Below are 22,863 nucleotides of genomic sequence, written 5' to 3' on the forward strand. Positions count from 1 at the left end.
TATTGTACCTAATAACCTTGCTCTTATTCACGTTTACTCTTAACTTTCTTCTTTCACACACTTTACCAAACTCAGTCACCAGCTTCTGCAGTTTCTCACATGAATCAGCCACCAGCGCTGTATCATCAGCGAACAACAACTGACTCACTTCCCAAGCTCTCTCATCCCCAACAGACTTCATACTTGCCCCTCTTTCCAAAACTCTTGCATTCACCTCCCTAACAACCCCATCCATAAACAAATTAAACAACCAAGGAGACATCACACACCCCTGCCGCAAACCTGCATTCACTGAGAACCAATCACTTTCCTCTCTTCCTACACGTACACATGCCTTACATCCTCGATAAAAACTTTTCACTGCTTCTAACAACTTGCCTCCCACACCATATATTCTTAATACCTTCCACAGAGCATCTCTATCAACTCTATCATATGCCTTCTCCAGATCCATAAATGCTGCATACAAATCCATTTGCTTTTCTAAGTATTTCTCACATACATTCTTCAAAGCAAACACCTGATCCACACATCCTCTACCACTTCTGAAACCACACTGCTCTTCCCCAATCTGATGCTCTGTACATGCCTTCACCCTCTCAATCAATACCCTCCCATATAATTTCCCAGTAATACTCAACAAACTTATACCTTTGTAATTTGAGCACTCACTCTTATCCCCTTTGCCTTTGTACAATGGCACTATGCACGCATTCCGCCAATCCTCAGGCACCTCACCATGAGTCATACATACATTAAATAACCTTACCAACCAGTCAACAATACAGTCACCCCCTTTTTTAATAAATTCCACTGCAATACCATCCAAACCTGCTGCCTTGCCGGCTTTCATCTTCCGCAAAGCTTTTACTACCTCTTCTCTGTTTACCAAATCATTTTCCCTAACCCTCTCACTTTGCACACCACCTCGACCAAAACACCCTATATCTGCCACTCTATCATCAAACACATTCAACAAACCTTCAAAATACTCACTCCATCTCCTTCTCACATCACCACTACTTGTTATCACCTCCCCATTTGCGCCCTTCACTGAAGTTCCCATTTGCTCCCTTGTCTTACGCACTTTATTTACCTCCTTCCAGAACATCTTTTTATTCTCCCTAAAATTTAATGATACTCTCTCACCCCAACTCTCATTTGCCCTTTTTTTCACCTCTTGCACCTTTCTCTTGACCTCCTATCTCTTTCTTTTATACATCTCCCACTCAATTGCATTTTTTCCCTGCAAAAATCGTCCAAATGCCTCTCTCTTCTCTTTCACTAATACTCTTACTTCTTCATCCCACCACTCACTACCCTTTCTAATCAACCCACCTCCCACTTTTCTCATGCCACAAGCATCTTTTGCACAAGCCATCACTGCTTCCCTAAATACATCCTATTCCTCCTCCACTCCCCTTACGTCATTTGCTCTCACCTTTTGCCATTCTGCACTCAATCTCTCCTGTTACTTCCTCATGCAAGTCTCCATTCCAAGCTTATTTACTCTCACCACTCTCTTCACCACAACATTCTCTCTTCTTTTCTGAAAATCTCTACAAATCTTTACCTTTCCCTCCACAAGATAATGATCAGACATCCATCCAGCTGCCCCTCTCAGCACATTAACATCTAAAAGTCTCTCTCTCACATGCCTATCAATTAACATGTAATCCAATAACCCTCTCTGGCCATCTCTCCTACTTACATACATATACTTATGTATATCTCTTTTTTTAAACCAAGTATTCCCAATCACCAGTCCTTTCTAAGCACACAAATCTGCAAGCTCTTCACCATTTCCATTTACAACACTGAACACCTCATGCACACCAATTATACCTTCAACTGCCACATTACTCGCCTTTGCATTCAAATCACCCATCACTATAACCCAGTCTCGTGCATCAAAGCTGCTAACACACTCACTCATTTGCTCCCAAAACACTTGCTTTTCATGATCTTTCTTCTCATGACCAGGTGCAAAGGCACCAGTAATCACCCATCTCTCTCCATCCACATGGGAAAATATGTGAGATGGAGTGATTACTGGGTACAGCTGAACTGTGGTAGAGAAGAAAGTCAGCTGCAACAGTTATTATAGTTATCATTAGATGAGTTCGTGGATAGATTGATAGGTTGCATAGGTTACTCTATGGTAAGTGCAAGAGGAGGATGTTGAAGATAAGTGCAAGCAAAAGCACAGTTCTTGTTTTTGACATGTGGATAGTTTTAGTGTGATAACTTTTGTCTATCTATCTATCTATCTATATCTCTGATGCCTGTTACCTCCAGGAACTTCCATCAACAGGTGGCCACGGCAAAAGAGTCTAATTATCCCTGTTTTTACATGCCTCCTTCGCATACCCCATTCCATGCATTCTTCCTCTGTTTCTCTCCCTTTAGTATTCCTCCACCCTATTGCCCATGTCATAGGTGGTCTTCCACTCACACCAACCTCTTAATTGTATTATCATACATTCTCCTTGTAAACCCCCATACAGTCTTGCATTCTTTCCACATGCCCAAATCACCTCAAAGTATCATGTTTCACCTGTTCTGCCACTCCACAATTCATTCTCTTTGCATTCCTTGCCATACCACATCTCCCATACAACACTTGGTTTCTTTCTTCATTCCATATAGTCACACCACATGCTCTTCTCAAATAGCTCATTTCCACAGCCTGGACTCTTGACCTGTGTGCCTCATGTCACATCCATATTTTGGCTGTATAGGTCAGGGTTGGGAGGACTCTGCTGTTCCTTAATCCTCTCTTCAAATCCATACTTACACCTCTACCCTTCATTATTCTGTTAAGGGACCCAATGACTCTTCTACCCTGTACTGCTCTCTCTATCTCTCCTACCATATCACTACACTTACCCAAAGACACCTCCTAGATACTTAAATTCCCTCACTTCTTCCAGTCTTTTATTCTCCATATCCATCAGCATGATTTAGTACACTTTCTTTTTTAACTGACCCTGTGACTATTTCTGCTTCCATGGTTCCATTCGCTGCTAATTCCTTTCCCAGATATCTGAAACACTTTGCTTCCTCCAATATTTCTCCATTCAAACTTACATCCCAGCTGACTTGTCCCTCAAACCTGCTGAACCTAACAACCTTGCTCTTATTCACATTTATTCTTGATTTTCTCCTCTCACGCTTTTTTCCAAACTCGGTGCCAACTTCTGCAGTTTCTCACTTGAATCAGCCACCAATGCTGTATCATCGGTGAATAACAACTTACTCATGTCTCAGATCCTCTCATCCCCAAAACTCCTGCATTTACCTCCCAAACCACCCCATCCATAAACAAATTAAACAACCATGGGAACATCACATACCCCTGCCATAGACCAAACTTTATTGTGAACCAGTCACTGTCCTCTCTATCTACTTGTACACATTTCTTATATCCATGATAAAGACTTTTCACTGCTTCTAACATCTTACCTCCCATGCCATATACTCTTAAGATCTTTCACAAAGCATCTCTATCAACCCTATCATATGCCTTCTCCAGATCTATAAATGATACATACAAATCCATCTGTTTTTCTAAGTATTTTTCACACACATTCTTTAAAGCAAACATGTGATCCACACATCCTTTACCACTTATGAAACCACACTGTTCCTCCCCAATCTGATGTGCTGTGCATGCCTTCACCCTCTCAATCAATACCCTCCCGTACAATTTTCCAAGAATACTCAACAAAGTTATGCCTCTGTAGTTTGAACACTTACTTTTCCTTTGTACAATGGCACTACACATGCATTCTTGCAATTCTCAGGCACTTCACTATGATTCATACATACATTGAATATCCTTACCAACCAATCTACAACACAGTCACCCCCTTTCTTGATAAATTCAACTGCATTACCATCCAATCCAATCCCTTGCCAGATTTCATCATCTGCATGGCCTTCTCCACCTCTTCTCTCTTAACCAAACTATTCTTCTTGACCCTCTCACTTTGCACACCTTCCTGACCAAAACACCCTATATCTGCCACTCTATCATCAAACACATTCAACAAACCTTCACTCCATCTCCTCACTTCATCACTACCTGTTATCACTTCCCCCCTTGCCCCCTTCACTGATGTTCCCAATTGTTCTTGTCTTATGGACGTTCTTTATCTCCTTCCAAAATATCTTTTTATTCTCCCTAAAGTTTAATGATACTCTCTCACCCCAACTCTCATTTGCCCGCTTTTTCAACCCTTACACCTTCCTCTTGACCTCCTGTTGATTTCTTTTATACATCTCCCAGTCATTTGCACATTTTCCTTGTAAGTATCGTCCAAATGCCTCTCTTTTCTCATTCACTAACAACTTTACTTACTACTTCATGCCACCTCTCTACCATTTTTTATGAGCCCACCTCCCACATTTCTCCTGCCACATGCATCACTGTCTCCCCAAATATATCCCATTCCTCACCCACTCCCCTCATATCATTTGCTCACACCTTTTGCCATTATACTCTCAGTCTCTCCTGGAACTTCCTCACACAAGTGTCTTTTCCAAGGTCACTTACTCTCACCACTCTTTAACCCAGCATTCTCTCTTCTTTTTTGAAGACCTCTACAAATCTTTACCTACACCTTAACAAGATGGTGATCAGACATCCCACCAGCTGCCAATCTCAGCATATTATCATCCAAGAAGTCTTTCTTTTACATGATTATCAATTAACACGTAATCTGATAATGGCCATTGACCATCTTTCCTACTCATGTATGTATGCATGCTTGTGTGTATCTCCCATTTTAAACCTGGTATTTCCAATCACCAGATTTTTTTCAGCCCAGAAATCCACAAGTTCTTCACCATTTCAGTCCACAAGTTCTGCACCATTTCCATTCTTAACACTAAATACTCCAAGTGTGTGAGAAATACTCAGAAAAACCGATGGATTTATTTTAGAGTTGATAGAGATGCTTTGTGGAAGGTCTTAAGAGTATATGGTGTGGGAGGTAAGCTGCTAGAAGTGAGAAGTTTTTATCAAGGGAGTAAGGCATGTGTACGATTAGGAAGAGAGGATGGTGATTGGTTCCCCGTGAAGGTTGGTCTGCAGCAGGGGTGTGTGTTGGCCCCATGGTTGTTTAATTTGTATATGGATGGGATGGTTAGGGAGGTGAATGCAAGACTTTTAAAGAGAGGGGTAAGTATGCAATCTGCTGGGGATGAGAGAGCCTGGGAAGTGAGTCAGTTGTTGTTCGCCGATGATACAGCACTGGTGGCTGATTTGAGTGAGAAACTGCAGAAGTTGATGACTGAGTTTGGAAAAGTGTGTGAAACGAAAAAAATTGAGAGTGAATGTGAATAAGAGCAAGGTTATTAGGTTCAGCAGGGTTTAGGGACAAGTTAGTTGGGATGTGTGTTTGAATGGAGAAAAATTGGAGGAAGTGAAGTGTTTTAGATATCTTGGAGTAGACTTGGCAGCGAATGGGACCATGGAAGTGAAAGCGAGTCATAGGGTGTGGAGAGGGTGAAGGTTCTGGGAGCGATGAAGAATCTGTGGAAAGAGAGAACATTATCTTGTAGAGCAAAGATGGGTATGTTTGAAGGAATAGTATTTCCAACAATGTTATATGGTTGCAAGGCATGGGGTATAGATAGGGTTGTACAGAGGAGGGTGGATGTGTTGGAAATGAAATGTTTGAGGACAATATGTGGAATAAGGTGGTTTGATCGAGTAAGTAATGAAGGGGTAAGAGAGATGTGTGGAAATTATGAGTGTGGTTGAGAAAGGAGAAGAGGGTATGTTGAAATGGTTTGGACATATGGAGAGAACGAGTGAGGAAAGGTTGACAAAGAGGATATATGTGTTCAAGGTGGAGGGAACGAGGAGAAGCAAGAGACCAAATTGGAGATGGAAGGATGGCATGAAAAAGATTTTGAGTGATCGGGGCCTGAACATACAAGAGGGTGAGAGGCATGCAAGGAATAGAGTGAATTGGAATGATGTGGTATACCAGGGTCGATGTGCTGTCAGTGGACTGAACCATGACTTGAAATGTCTGGGGTAAACCATTGAAAGGTGTGTTGGCTGTGGATGTGGATAGAGAGGTGTGTCTTTTGTGCATTACACATGACAGCTAGAGACTGAGTGTGAATGAATGATAGTTTGTTTTCTTGGTGCAACCTCGCTGAAGCAGGGGGTGGAGACGCTGTTTCCTTTGTGGTGGGGTGGCACTGGGAATGGATGAAGGCAAGTATGAATATGTCTGTGTATGTGTATGTGTGGGTATATGTGTATATGTTGATATGTATATATTTTTTTTTTTTTTTTTTTGCTTTGTCGCTGTCTCCCGCGTTTGCGAGGTAGCGCAAGGAAACAGACGAAAGAAATGGCCCAACCCACCCCCATACACATGTATATACATACGTCCACACACGCAAATATACATACCTACACAGCTTTCCATGGTTTACCCCAGACACTTCACATGCCTTAATTCAATCCACTGACAGCACATCAACCCTGGTATACCACATCGCTCCAATTCACTCTATTCCTTGCCCTCCTTTCACCCTCCTGCATGTTCAGGCCCCGATCACACAAAATCTTTTTCACTCCATCTTTCCACCTCCAATTTGGTCTCCCTCTTCTCCTCGTTCCCTCCACCTCCGACACATATATCCTCTTGGTCAATCTTTCCTCACTCATTCTCTCCATGTGCCCAAACCATTTCAAAACACCCTCTTCTGCTCTCTCAACCACGCTCTTTTTATTTCCACACATCTCTCTTACCCTTACGTTACTTACTCGATCAAACCACCTCACACCACACATTGTCCTCAAACATCTCATTTCCAGCACATCATCCTCCTGCGCACAACTCTATCCATAGCCCACGCCTCGCAACCATACAACATTGTTGGAACCACTATTCCTTTAAACATACCCATTTTTGCTTTCCGAGATAATGTTCTCGACTTCCACACATTCTTCAAGGCTCACAGAATTTTCGCCCCCTCCCCCACCCTATGCTCCACTTCCGCTTCCATGGTTCCATCCGCTGCCAGATCCACTCCCAGATATCTAAAACACTTCACTTCCTCCAGTTTTTCTCCATTCAAACTCACCTCCCAGTTGACTTGACCCTCAACCCTATTGTACCTAATAACCTTGCTCTTATTCACGTTTACTCTTAACTTTCTTCTTTCACACACTTTACCAAACTCAGTCACCAGCTTCTGCAGTTTCTCACATGAATCAGCCACCAGCGCTGTATCATCAGCGAACAACAACTGACTCACTTCCCAAGCTCTCTCATCCCCAACAGACTTCATACTTGCCCCTCTTTCCAAAACTCTTGCATTCACCTCCCTAACAACCCCATCCATAAACAAATTAAACAACCAAGGAGACATCACACACCCCTGCCGCAAACCTGCATTCACTGAGAACCAATCACTTTCCTCTCTTCCTACACGTACACATGCCTTACATCCTCGATAAAAACTTTTCACTGCTTCTAACAACTTGCCTCCCACACCATATATTCTTAATACCTTCCACAGAGCATCTCTATCAACTCTATCATATGCCTTCTCCAGATCCATAAATGCTGCATACAAATCCATTTGCTTTTCTAAGTATTTCTCACATACATTCTTCAAAGCAAACACCTGATCCACACATCCTCTACCACTTCTGAAACCACACTGCTCTTCCCCAATCTGATGCTCTGTACATGCCTTCACCCTCTCAATCAATACCCTCCCATATAATTTCCCAGTAATACTCAACAAACTTATACCTTTGTAATTTGAGCACTCACTCTTATCCCCTTTGCCTTTGTACAATGGCACTATGCACGCATTCCGCCAATCCTCAGGCACCTCACCATGAGTCATACATACATTAAATAACCTTACCAACCAGTCAACAATACAGTCACCCCCTTTTTTAATAAATTCCACTGCAATACCATCCAAACCTGCTGCCTTGCCGGCTTTCATCTTCCGCAAAGCTTTTACTACCTCTTCTCTGTTTACCAAATCATTTTCCCTAACCCTCTCACTTTGCACACCACCTCGACCAAAACACCCTATATCTGCCACTCTATCATCAAACACATTCAACAAACCTTCAAAATACTCACTCCATCTCCTTCTCACATCACCACTACTTGTTATCACCTCCCCATTTGCGCCCTTCACTGAAGTTCCCATTTGCTCCCTTGTCTTACGCACTTTATTTACCTCCTTCCAGAACATCTTTTTATTCTCCCTAAAATTTAATGATACTCTCTCACCCCAACTCTCATTTGCCCTTTTTTTCACCTCTTGCACCTTTCTCTTGACCTCCTATCTCTTTCTTTTATACATCTCCCACTCAATTGCATTTTTTCCCTGCAAAAATCGTCCAAATGCCTCTCTCTTCTCTTTCACTAATACTCTTACTTCTTCATCCCACCACTCACTACCCTTTCTAATCAACCCACCTCCCACTCTTCTCATGCCACAAGCATCTTTTGCGCAATCCATCACTGATTCCCTACATACATCCCATTCCTCCCCCACTCCCCTTACTTCCATTGTTCTCACCTTTTTCCATTCTGTACTCAGTCTCTCCTGGTACTTCCTCACACAAGTCTCCTTCCCAAGCTCACTTACTCTCACCACCCTCTTCACCCCAACATTCACTCTTCTTTTCTGAAAACCCATACAAATCTTCACCTTAGCCTCCACAAGATAATGATCAGACATCCCTCCAGTTGCACCTCTCAGCACATTAACATCCAAAAGTCTCTCTTTCGCGCGCCTGTCAATTAACACGTAATTCAATAACGCTCTCTGGCCATCTCTCCTTCTTACATAAGTATGCATATATATGTATATATGCATGTATGTACGTGTATGCATATATGTGTATATATGAGTGGATGGATCTTTATTTGTATGTTTCCTGGCACTACCTTGCTGATGTGGGAAACAGCGATCAAGTCTAATAAATATATAAATATATATACAGGTACACTACCAAATTTCCGGCAACTGATGGTTTGGTACCTCCTTTAGTCCGGACAAAATTATGTGAGGGAACTTGAAATTACCGCGGCCACCAGACTAGTTTACTGGGCAGTCACAGATGGCGTTGTGTGTAGGGGCATTTATTTCCATTCTTTACACTGCACTTGTTGGTAATGATACCGCAATTCTATGAGATTCTTAGCTTATTATGCTTAGATTTAACCGTAGCTATGGCTTCTAAGACATATTAGAGCGTCAGTCATGGTGTCAAATGTAAACACCAGTCCATATCGATCCAAGATAAAGTAGAACTGTTGAAAAAAATGGACCGTGGTGTTTCGGTGCGTAGGCTGTGTGACATCTAAAGTATTGGTTCATCAACTGTTTATGACAAAGAAGCAAAGGGAGAAAATGTTGAAATTCTATGCAGACAGCGATTCCAAGAAGTAGATGACGATTAGAAAAGGTATGAAAGATGGCAAGAGTACTGAGCATCATTGAGTGATGATGGAATGGTTTCGACAGCGTTGGAGTGATGGAGTGGACTTGTCAGGTAGCATGATAATGGACCAGGCTAAGTTGTTCCATAAAGAACTTGAATTACAACATGAGGGTGACTATAGTGAAGGATGGATTCAAAGATTCAAGAGGCGTCATGGAATTTTCATGAATAAATTGTGCTGAGAAAAGTGGTCTGCAAACCACGAAGGAGCTGCTGAGTATGTGGACTAATGTGCGACACTCGTAACTGATGAGCACCTCAGTCCTGAGTAGGTGTATAATGCAGACGAAACTGTGTTATTCTGGTGATGCACACCTAAAAACACTAACAACAGAAGACAAAGAAGACCTCCACAGGGTTCAAACAATCTAAGGACAGACTTACCATCTTAGGGTGCTCAAACATTTAATATTTGTTTAATTTTGATTTCTAGCAGTCTATGGTATACTTTAGACACATGGGAGATGTATAATTAGTATGTTAGAGGTGTGTTGATGAATTATTATTACATGACCACAGTTGGTCCAGCAAAATGGTTAATCTGGCAAGGCTTTGGAACCAAGAGTGCCGGAAAATTGATGGTGTACTTGGATATAGATACATACATATGTACACATATACATATATTCACACGTACATATTCATGCTTGCTTTCATCCATTCCTGATGCTATCCCGCCCTGCAGGAAACAGCACAAATGCATGAAGGAAAGGAAATAAGATAACATATACAGTCTTTTCTCCTCCCAACACCAGATCGCCTTCCAAGGCACCCCCTGGTGCTACTTGGTGAGATGTACAGAAGAGTATTGATTTAGAGTGTGGTGGCATGCAGTGTGGCTTCAGGAGAGGTTGAGGGTGTTTGGACCGTGTAATTACATTTTTGTGCTTTACAAAGAAGGAGTTTCACATTTGCGACGTCCCATATTTTGAACATTCTCTACTGTCACACAACTTCTTAGATTTATGTATGCTGTTTGAAGAATTTGTGTGAAAAATTCTTGGGGAAGGAGTATGAATTATATTGTGGACCTGAAGACAGCAAATAATAGGATACACAGAGAGGCTTTGTTGAAGATGCTATGGGTGTGTGAAATGAATGGAAAGGTAGTAAATGTGCTGATGTGTTTTTAGTAGGAGAGTAAAATATATGTGTGTGTGTGTTGAAAGGGAGGGGGGTAAGTGGCTCTTTGTGAAGGTGGAGACAGCAAATAATAGGATACACAGAGAGGCTTTGTTGAAGATGCTATGGGTGTGTGAAATGAATGGAAAGGTAGTAAATGTGCTGATGTGTTTTTAGTAGGAGAGTAAAATATATGTGTGTGTGTGTTGAAAGGGAGGGGGGTAAGTGGCTCTTTGTGAAGGTGGCTCTTCATCAAGAATATGTACTATCACCTTTGTTCTTTTATCTATATGTGGACATAGTTCTGAAAAAGGTAAATGAATTGGACTTGGTGAGGGATGGGTTGACAGTATGCTGGGATAGGGGTGTTTGGGAGATGAATCAGTTTCTGTTAGCATTTGGCACAGTTCTTGTGGCAGACTCTGGAGGGAATCTCCAAAAGCTCTTGACAGAATTAGGTGAAGTGTGTGAAAGGAGAATGTCAAGAGCACATGTAAGTAAAATTAAGGCAGTAAGGTGCTGTAAGAGGGTCAGAGAGGATTGTGTAAGTTTGAATGGGGATGAACAATAAAATTTGGAGTGCTTTAGTTACCTGTGAGTGGAAATGGCAGGAGATAAAACCATAGGGGCTGAAGTATGTCATTAAATGCAAGGGAGGTCAAGGTCCTGAAACATGCAGAAGATCAGTTTTTGTTAGGGCAAAGATGAGTATGTTTGAAGTTTTATTAGCTCAACAGTGTTGTACAGTTGTGAATATTGGGCCTTGACTGCAAAAGGAAGAGTGGTTGTATTGGAAATGAAATTTCTGTGGATGATTTGTGGTGAGTTGGATTGTTTGTGTAAAGAATGACAGTAAAAGAGATATGTGATAGTATGTTCACTGTAAATGTGAAGGCTGACCAGGCTGTGCTGAAATGGCTCAGACATGTGGAGTTTGCATGGAGGTATACTTAATAAGAGGAACTGTGTGTCAGAAGTAGAGGGAACAAAGGGGAGAAGACCATGAAGGGGATGAAACGATAGAGTGCAGAAGGTTGTGGTATACCAGGGTATAAACATTCAGGAGGGCAATGGCCATGTATGGGCTAGATTGAATTGGATCAATGTCGTGTGTGTGTGTGTATTTGTGGGGGATTACCAGTTGTCAGTGGAATGAACCAAGGCATATGAAGTGCTTAGATGAGGATGTTAGGCTTTGGTTTCAGGACATGATAGCTAGAAGGATGATGTGTGCAGATGAAACAATTGTTTGTTCCAGGCATAACCTTGTTAAGGCAGAAAAGGCAGTTAGGTATAAAAGAGAAACTTTTTTAACCATTTTCTGTTTGTTCTCTCAATTTCATGTCTTTCACCTCTGTTTCTTATTCTGGGTCTCTGCATTCCATTATGGAATATTCCTCCAGTTTCATGGAATGGCATAACCAGATTGATTTCCAAATTTTCCTCCACTATTTGTTTTCTTGTTTCACTCGTGACCTTTTTCATTTCTTCATTTTTCCCTCATCATGATATTTAATTGTTGAGTTCAGAATTTACAGCATTGTATTAATAAGTATTTATCAGACCAATCATGGATTGATAGAAATACTTATGTTTTCAGACAGTGCACAATATTCCTTGGCTTTTGATCGTCTGACTGAATCATCTGTGCCAGGTCTCTCTAAAATAGTAGGCCGAGTGCAGCATGGCTCAAAAGGCACAAAACAGTCCTCCAGTGCTCAGGCTGGGGAGATGGGTCCAATACCATTAGATATTCTTATTCCAATTCTAAACTACCTGTTCCCTGATGCTGAAGGAGAAGAACAGAATGCGCCGTACCCTAGTACTTCTAGTCAGGTTCCAGAGTGGATTGTAGAAGATGGGCAAGTTGGTGAACATCCTCTAAAGGTAAGAGAAAGTACTTGGTTATATAACTTGGTTCTTCATGGTTAAGAACACCTTGTTTAACTGTGTTTATTATGATGCTTCCAGAATTTTTGTGAGGTAGTACATACAGAATCTTACCTAGATATTTTGATTATTGCTTTTCTCCTCCTTTTCGCATGCTGAAGATCCAACAGGAGTGCTCAGAACCCTACTTAAGATTTCCGGATTTAGGCATAGCTGTCACATGCAAAAGACAGGTTTCAGCTCTTCTGCTTACTTTGAAAGCTTAAGACTTTACATGGAGGCATCATTTGCAGACTTTGTTTCTGAAAACACATTTTAAAACATTTTTTTTTTTTTTTTTTTTTTTTATACTTTGTCGCTGTCTCCCGCATTTGCGAGGTAGCGCAAGGAAACAGACGAAAGAAATGGCCCAACCCCCCCCCCCCATACACATGTACATACACACGTCCACACACGCAAATATACATACCTACACAGCTTTCCATGGTTTACCCCAGACGCTTCACATGCCTTGCTTCAATCCACTGACAGCACGTCAACCCCTGTATACCACATGACTCCACTTCACTCTATTTCTTGCCCTCCTTTCACCCTCCTGCATGTTCAGGCCCCGATCACACAAAATCTTTTTCACTCCATCTTTCCACCTCCAATTTGGTCTCCCTCTTCTCCTCGTTCCCTCCACCTCCGACACATATATCCTCTTGGTCAATCTCTCCTCACTCATTCTCTCCATGTGCCCAAACCATTTCAAAACACCCTCTTCTGCTCTCTCAACCACGCTCTTTTTATTTCCACACATCTCTCTTACCCTTACGTTACTTACTCAATCAAACCACCTCACACCACACATTGTCCTCAAACATCTCATTTCCAGCACATCCATCCTCCTGCGCACATCTCTATCCATAGCCCACGCCTCGCAACCATACAACATTGTTGGAACCACTATTCCCTCAAACATACCCATTTTTGCTTTCCGAGATAGTGTTCTCGACTTCCACACATTTTTCAAGGCTCCCAAAATTTTCGCCCCCTCCCCCACCCTATGATCCACTTCCGCTTCCATGGTTCCATCCGCTGACAGATCCACTCCCAGATATCTAAAACACTTCACTTCCTCCAGTTTTTCTCCATTCAAACTCACCTCCCAATTGACTTGACCCTCACCCCTACTGTACCTAATAACCTTGCTCTTATTCACATTTACTCTCAACTTTCTTCTTCCACACACTTTACCAAACTCAGTCACCAGCTTCTGCAGTTTCTCACATGAATCATAGGTGTAATTATTTGAAGTTAACTTTGGTGTGTACCCTAAATCACAACATGAAATTGGATGTTAGTTTTGCTTGAAATGAATAAAAAAATTATTATTTTTATTTTGCTTTGTCGTTGTCTCCCGCGTTTGCGAGGTAGTGCAAGGAAACAGACGAAAGAAATGGCCCAATCCACTCCCATACACATGTATGTACATACACGTCCACACACGCAAATATACATACCCATACATCTCAATGTACACATATATATACACACACAGACACATACATATATACACATGCACACAGTTCACACTGTCTGCCTTTATTCATTCCCATCGCCACCTCGCCACACATGGAATAACATCCCCCTCCCCCCAGATGTGTGCGAGGTAGCGCTTGGAAAAGAAAACAAAGGCCCCATTCGTTCACACTCAGTCTCTAGCTGTCATGCAATAATGCTCGAAACCGCAGCTCCCTTTCCACATCCAGGTCCCACAGAACTTTCCATGGTTTACCCCAGACGCTTCACATGCCCTGATTCAATCCACTGACAGCATGTCAACCCCGGTATACCACATCGATCCAATTCACTCTATTCCTAGCCCTCCTTTCACCCTCCTGCATGTTCAGGCCCCGATCACACAAAATCTTTTTTACTCCATCTTTCCACCTCCAATTTGGTCTCTCACTTCTCCTCGTTCCCTCCACCTCCAACACATATATCCTCTTGGTCAATCTTTCCTCACTCATTCTCTCCATGTGCCCAAACCATTTCAAAACACCCTCTTCTGCTCTCTCAACCACACTCTTTTTATTTCCGCACATCTCTCTTACCCTTACATTACTTACTCGATCAAACCACCTCACACCGCATATTGTCCTCAAACATCTCATTTCCAGCACATCCACCCTCCTGCGCACAACTCTATCCATAGCCCACGCCTCGCAACCATACATCATTGTTGGAACCACTATTCCTTCAAACATACCTATTTTTGCTTTCAGAGATAATGTTCTCAACTTCCACACATTCTTCAAGGCTCCCAGGATTTTCGCCCCCTCCCCCACCCTATGATTCACTTCCACTTCCATGGTTCCATCTGCTGCCAGATCCACTCCCAGATATCTAAAACACTTTACTTCCTCCAGTTTTTCTCCATTCAAACTTACCTCCCAGTTGACTTGACCCTCAACCCTACTGTACCTAATATCCTTGCTCTTATTCACATTTACTCTTAACTTTCTTCTTTCACACACTTTACCAAACTCAGTCACCAGCTTCTACCAAACTCAGTCACCAGCTTCTGCAGTTTCTCACATGAATCAGCCACCAGCGCTGTGTCATCAGCAAACAACAACTGACTCACTTCCCAAGTCTCTCATCCCCAACAACTGCATACTTGCCCCTCTTTCCAAAACTCTTGCATTCACCTCCCTAACAACCCCATCCATAAACAAGTTAAACAACGCACCCCTGCCGCAAACCCACATTCACTGAGAACCAATCACTTTCCTCTCTTCCTACACGTACACATGCCTTACATCCTCGATAAAAACTCTTCACTGCTTCTGACAACTTGCCTCCCACACCATATATTCTTAGTACCTTCCACAGAGCATCTCTATCAACTCTATCATATGCCTTCTCCAGATCCATAAATGCTACATACAAGCTGTATATATATTTACAGAACAATAGAGAATTGTTAGTTCAACGTATAGTATTTATGCTTCGTAAACCCTTGTCATGTCGCAAACTTGACCTTTGTCTAGATGTTTAGCAATGTGATCAATCCTCTTTATTAAAGGTTACAGCTAAAAAACAAAAAAGTTGTTGAATTTATTACAAAATTTGTAGCTTAGTTATGATAAAAGGAAAGTCCAAATATTTGCTTTCTTGAATAGCTTATAGTGCTGCAGCATATAAAGTCAGGTTCATTGAATCACTGCCTTTTCTCGATAATTCATTTTCTTATGGCACCCCAATGAAATTTATACTGAACAGAACTGATATCAAGATCAAAAGAGACACTGAGCTTGTTAACACAGTATTCAGTTATTAGTGAAAGGAATACACTGTAGTTAAATATAGGGGTATCAGACATGGTTGAATCCTGCTTAGAACTTTTATAACAGAAGTAATGCAGGTATTTAGAGTGCTGTATGAAGGGATATGAATGAGTGATTTGAAATAAATCTAACAGTGCATCAAGTTTGTGTGATATTACCAATGTTGTTAATGTTTTTATGTTGGAGCATTGTGTGAGATGATAACGAGATGGGGATGATAATGTCATCCAATTAGTTGAATCAGAATAAGAGCCAGATAGAAAGATGGGTCACTTTGATGGTGATTATAGGAGAAAGTTTTTAAATGTGACTGCACATTAAAAAAAAATCTTATCTTCAGAGGGCAAGATTGGTGATCCTACTGCCCTTCCTCTCCCTCCAAGGTACTCCATGGCTTTCTGAAAGACCTCCTTAAGCAGTATTATTCACAATCCTTGGTGTGTCTTAACATACTATATTGATAGGTACTTAGTAAGTAGTAGGCAGGCATTGACGGAGGAGTTGCTTCTTCCTAGATGTTGAGAGGAATATTGACAGGAGCACAGTGAATTAGCACAGCAATAGTTGTCCTATTCCCCTCACTGATCCAGATTGCTGTCTTTCTTTTTTCCTTTATATATATAGTTGATAGAACCCAAATCGTAAACACAAGCTTTCCATCTCTCATATAATTATGGAAAGCCTCCCACAAATTTCTTTTATCCCTGGGAATAGGGTTGCAAGAAAACTACACACCTATTTCCTGTGTGACCCACAAATGGATGAACAGGAGTTGGAGCAGATTATTGGAAACCCTCCTCTCCTTATTTCATCCTTATCCAAAAGTAGGAACAGAAGAAAGAATGAAGTAATTAATTTTCTGTAGAAGCTCTTGCTGTGATATGTGAATACTAGTATGTCTGGATTAGAAGAAGGGAGAGGTAGATGCTACTCTTGATGAGGGTAACATGTATTTTTGGGTGGCCTGGAATAAAACCATGTTGAAGGAGATGGAGGAATGATTGTTTTGGAGTGTTTTTAGGGTAAAGGCTGGCATCAGTATGAGGGTGTGAGCAAAGGAGGGGGTGATAGTTTTGACGATGGGAGGGTTGTGAGACTATGTTCAAGATTGAAATGAACTTAGGTCAGGATTGATTTGGGTTAGAATGAAGTAGGTTATGAGAGGTGGATAATTGTCTATTCTTATGCACCTTATAGTGAGAGATGTGAAGATAATTTGGTTCTTGTTAAGGTGATCTTAGTGATTGTGTTGGCAATTTTGATGTAAGAGATTGAATCCTGATGATAGGGGAGATGAATGCAAGAGTGGCTGGTGTGACATTGAAAGGTATGATTAGGTGTCTTGAGGTATCAAATGCAAATGAAAATAGGGAGCAAGTTATTGGTTATTATGTTCTGAAAAAGGATTTAATTATTAGGAAAACTTGGATTAAAAACACGTACGTACCCTCTGACATTTTCTTCTAGGTTTGATACTTAAGGGGCTGTTTGTTTCTACGCTCATACCCCCTTCGTCTGCTTGTTGCTATTCAAGCTGTGTCAGATACTTATTGAACAGCCTCATCACATCTTTGTCTTCTTCATTGTCCATTCCCAGTTGTTAATCCATTAGTGTTGCATTGAATATCTGGGACTGCCACTTCAACTTGGAAATTGTTGACACGTTCTGGACACATTATTTGGCACACACTATAGAATTTTGTGGATGTAACATCCATCCATGATTTGCAAATGTTGTTGATGGCTTTCATGATGTTACATCTGTGTCAGAACTCTGTGGTAGGCTTATTGTCTTCATATTTTTCCCTGAATAGCTGGAAGAAGATGCCATGCAAAAGTACACTCGGAACATGGCTATGAATCTCAGATCCATGGGAAGCAGTAGTCAAGTCTTGGGTGCAGAAAGTGCTCAGAAGTGGTTCAGATGATGAGATGACCAAGGTGATTGTCAAGTATAATCATTGCCTTTCGTGGATGATTATTTTTGACACAAAAGTGTTGTGAATCCTGGCAGAAATAGGAATTAAAACATTCCTGAAAAATTTTCACTGTTACTCAAGCCTTCTTGTATGAGTATCATATAACAGGAAGATGTTGTTCTGAATATCCCTTAATATCTGTGGGTGCCTCAGCATGTGTTTTAACTTAAGTCTTGTGTGAATCATGGCAGAAATAGGAATTAAAACATTCCTGAAAAATTTTCACTGTTGCTCAAGCCTTCTTGTATGAGTATCAAATAACAGGAAGATGTTGTTTTGAATATCCCTTAATATCTGTGGGTGTCTCAGCATGTGTTTTAACTTAAGTCTTGTGTAGTATTCCTACCTAAGAGGCAATCTTTAGCTACTTTTATCATGGGTGTAGTCTCCTCTTTCCTAGAAATAAATGTTCTGGCTATTATATACTTCTGGAAAGTCCTTTGTCATCTGTGTCAAGCAGATGTTGAACTATATAGCTACCTTTCTCAGTGATAGACTCAGAATGGCCTGGTATTCACCATAGACTCAGAATGGCCTGGTATTCACCGAATCCTTATCTATCTGCAGTTACAGCTTCGCTAGTCATTTTGATGTTATGCATACCGTTACATATATGAATACAGAAAACATTCAATCAAGCCATGTTGAGCACAGAAATGTCTGCATCTAAACTCCCACTATATCTGTTCCTGATATCTTCATAAAGACATTCATCATTTTGCTTTATGAGTTGTACTGACTAGGATGTTGCATTGATTTAGATCTTGAATTTAAAATTCACTCTACATTTTCCATACCTTTACCTTTGGTACAAATAATTTTTTTACCTTTGGTACAAATAATTTTTAGCCTACTGTCTCCCTCTGTATTTATTGTCATGAATTGTTCTCACTGATAAAGTGGGCAAGTTGTAAATTCTAGCTATATCAACTCTGTGCTCAGCAGCATCAAAACATCTCAAAATATCTGATTTTGCCTCTACACTAATGCTTATCCTATTTTTCTTCATGCCAGAAATGCAAGATTCACATAAGTATTTCCCACTTATAGTTGTAAGGGGTTTGATGGGATTATGCTTGAATTTCAGCATATCAACCCTGTTTAGCCATTTGTGTTAGGCCTCTTAACGTCAGGATGCTGCTACATACTAACAAAATATTTCTTTTGAAAGTGATTGCTTACTATTGCTACACACATTTTTAGAAACTTATCAACATTTTGTGTTGCATATATTTTCACAAAATTATGTTTGCCAAAAATTTGTATACTTGGAAGCTGTATGGTATGGAATATCTTTATCTCCACGGGTTAACAATTTGCATATTTTTATGAGCTCTGAGAAAGAACATGATAGCTGTTCATTTGCATAAGGATGTTAATTAGTCGAAAATTAGATCCGTCAATAGAATTTATTGTTTACACTCTCTTATCATGCCATGATGAGTTTTCTTTTAGAGGATAAGTTGTGATTGTATTTTTAGTGCATTTAAAGATATTACTGGTGTTTTTCAGGCTTTATTGAGTAATATGAAGAGCAGTGGTGCCGATGGTTTAGTATGGCGCTTGGCTGTTGTGCTGTGCCATGTGATTCACTCCCTTGGTGGATTACCAGCTGCTGCTCATCTTTGGCACGAAGTTGTTCTAGAGCTTCGATTCCGATGGGACAAAACAATTCTTGTTCCTGGTATTGGTAGTGGATCACCTGACTTGGCCTCAACACTTATGCATCAAAAACTTCAGATGCTCAACTACTGCATTACTCGAAGAAAGGCCAGAGAGCAGTCCTCATCTAAATCTTGTAGGTATATCTTTTGTGATGTTTTTTGATTTTTTCAGTTTTTGCTACTGGCTTGTTGTTGATGACAGTTTTGTGTTCACTCAGCTTCTTTCATGTTTAGGTATAAGAGATTCAAGTGCATATAGTTTTTTCTGGTTATTTACTCATATATAAGGAAAGTTTTAATCCTGAAATTTCACTCAGTCACTCTCAAGGTGCTTATGATATTCTTGAGGATTAATTTTTTGATGGTTTAGACTGTTTGAAAAATACTGTCAGTGACAGTAGTTATGAGGTATTTCAATGAGGTGGAAGTGAGTTATGGGATGGGTGAGGAGGTAAAGGTTCTACCCCCTCTGAAGAGTGTGTGTGTTTGAAGATATAGTGGTACCACAAAATATTGTATGGATGCGAGGTGTGAGCTATAGATAAGGCTGTGCAGAGGAGGGTGGATGTGTAAGAAATGAATTATTGAGGACAAGGCATGATGTGAGGTGGTTTGATTGAGTAAGTAATTAAAGAGTTAGAGAGAGGTGTGGTCATAAAAAAAGCATGGTTGAGAGAGCTGAAGAGCATGTGCTGAAATGGGTTGGACATATGGATATAATGAGTAAGGAAAGGTTGACAGAGAAGGTATATGTGTCAGAGATAGAGGGAATAGGGAGACCAAATTGGAGATGGAAGGATGATGTGAAAAACATTTTGAGCTATTGGGATATGAGCATGCAGGTGGGTGAATGGCATTCATGGGATAGAGTGAATTGGAACGTTGTGTTATACAGGGGTTTACCTGCTGTCAGGAGACTGAACCAGGGCATGTAAAGCATTCGAGATAAACTATGGAAAGGTCTGTGGGGTCTTGTTGTGGATAGGCATATGTGGTTTTGTTGCATTACATGTAATATCTTGAGAATGGGTGAGGGCAGATGCAGCCTTTCTTTTTCTGTTCCTGGTACTACCCTGCTAACGCAGGAAATGGTGATCTTTATGAAAAAGAAAAAACTTCTTATTTTGTTTTTCATATTTTTCCCACTTTAGCAAGGTACTGCTGGAAACTGGCAAGGAACAGCCTCTTTTGCTCACATACAGTCTTTAGCTATTGTGTATGATGCACCAAAAGCACAGTCCCTTATCTATAATCGGGCCCCACAGACTTTTACATGGTTTACAATAATGACTTCATTTACTGTGATTCAGCTCAGAGACAACACTCCTGTATACTACATTGCTACAGTTCGCCCCTTTCCATGATTAGGTGCAGAATAACTAGCAAAACCAGTTTTTTTTCTTATGAATGAAGAGCTAAACATTTGTAGTTTAGGAAATTTGTTATTTACTTTATTGGTAGTCCTACTTAAGGGTGCCTTTGGTGCATTAGGAATATTATAGTGTGTATTGGGGGAAGCACTGGGCTCTCAAATGCACTGAGTCCCTATAAGAGCTGTACTACTGCTCACCATGGTCACAAGTGCACTGGGCTCTCAAATGCACTGAGTCCCTATAAGAGCTGTACTACTGCTCACCATGGTCACAAGATGGTTATTGAGGCCTCCAGGCAGTTTTGGTGACTCATCTGCTGTTTGGGTTCTCATCTGTGGACAGTCTACATTGTGAGAAGAATTGAGCTTATGCTAAGAAAGCACTTGTCACAGTTGAGGGCAAACTCAGCGATATTTGCTTTGATGAAGGCTGACAACAAAGAGGGTTAAAAGTCATATTGACAAACACCTGAGGAGCTCAGATTGATTGATTTCCTCTGCCTCTTACCTTGTTTTCCTTTCACCTGAGATGGTCGCAGTTGGCCAGTTGATCTTTGTGAAAAAAATTGAAAAATGCATCTTTGAGAAGATTTTTTGAAAAAATGATATATATATTAGCATGGTTGAAGAAACAAGAAGAAGAGTAAAGCATGGAAGAGGTGGATAGGTAGAGGTAGATGATTGATAAGAGATGCATACATTTCAGATAAAGATACCAGAGGAAAGATTAGAGACTGGATGTATTAGAAGTGTTTCGTATGTGGAGCTGGTATAAGTAAAGACTTCGTTCTCTCTAAACAAATCACACTTTTACGTGCAAAGTGAAAAGTAAAAAGCACTTATGGTAGTGTATAAACTCATGTTCTTTTTTTTAACTCTGTGGACATGGGTTTGAAAATGAGTGAAGTGAGAGGCTACATGCTCCTGATCTAACTCATAGAATTGAAGTGGATTTAATGCTATGCTAATAGATAGATAAATGGAATAGATATTATGTAGTTATTATTAACTAAAGGAAATTATTGTAGGTACGAAATATAAGAAGGTTAAGACTTTGTGTTTGTGTTTTTCAGCTAATGATGAATTTGAGGATGAAGATGAATTCTATGAATGCGAAGAGGAAATGGAAGAAGAAGAGAAGTCAAATGGTAGCCGACCTTCTTGGGATAAACCGGAGGGTCGCTTGAAGCGATGTGGAAAATTGCGTCTTATAAAAACAAATGAACAGCTATATGTTCCATTCACACAAGAACCAGCACCAATGACTGAAGACAAGCTTGAAGAACATGCAGATGTACTACTGCGGTTGGGAACTGACAATGTGGGATCACAACTGCGTGCACGCATGATGTCTGCTTCTTTGCTTTCTGACATGGAGTCATTCAAGGTGTAGTTATCAGCTTCTGGATTATTCAATGCTGTAGTGATTTTCTGCAGACTAGAATGCTTTTCATAAGAAATGAAATACAGTGAGTTCATGATATTTGCTCTAAAGTGAGTCAGCATTTAGAATGTATCAGGGTATTGCATGGAATGCAAGATACTTGAGTTATGAGAGTTGCCTATAGGAGATGTTAAGGGAGTGATGTGGGTGATATAGTTGGATGAAATCTTTGATAAAAGATGAGAATTGGGGATCCAATAAAATGTCGAGTATCTATGAATGTAAAGAGTAAGTGAAAGCAGTATCGAAGAAATTGGGTAAACTACAGACTTCTAAAGATTAAATGAAGGACAGGAACAACTAGTGTTCAGTTGATGATTGGGTATCACTAGCAGATCAACAGAGGTAAGTTGAATAGCTGTTGAATGAGTTTGGCTGAATGTTAAACCCAGTATTGGAGGAATGAAATGACCAGTAATTGTTGTCATATGTGCAAAGAAAGTAAGAGATATCACTTAATTTGATGTTATGGGCAAATTTCATTTTAGTTTTATGGAAGGAAAATGAAGGATATCTATTGGACCTATATTTTAAGTATAATATATGTAT

At 40.5% G+C, this 22,863-nt stretch overlaps 1 protein-coding gene across 2 annotated transcripts in view; it reads left to right on the forward strand.

Annotated features, from left to right (window-relative positions):
- Rab3GAP1 (RAB3 GTPase activating protein subunit 1) overlaps nucleotides 1-22,863 on the forward strand; it is a 146,450-nt gene that overhangs the window by 59,485 nt on the left and 64,102 nt on the right. For both annotated transcript variants that reach the window (XM_071672992.1, XM_071672991.1), the window contains exons 8-10: nucleotides 12,231-12,517; nucleotides 19,347-19,632; nucleotides 21,944-22,257. In XM_071672992.1, the coding sequence (XP_071529093.1) occupies nucleotides 12,231-12,517; nucleotides 19,347-19,632; nucleotides 21,944-22,257 (887 nt within the window). The remainder of the gene's footprint in view (nucleotides 1-12,230; nucleotides 12,518-19,346; nucleotides 19,633-21,943; nucleotides 22,258-22,863) is intronic.

Source organism: Panulirus ornatus, chromosome 18 (genome assembly GCF_036320965.1).
Source record: "Panulirus ornatus isolate Po-2019 chromosome 18, ASM3632096v1, whole genome shotgun sequence".
NCBI lineage: Eukaryota > Metazoa > Arthropoda > Malacostraca > Decapoda > Palinuridae > Panulirus > Panulirus ornatus.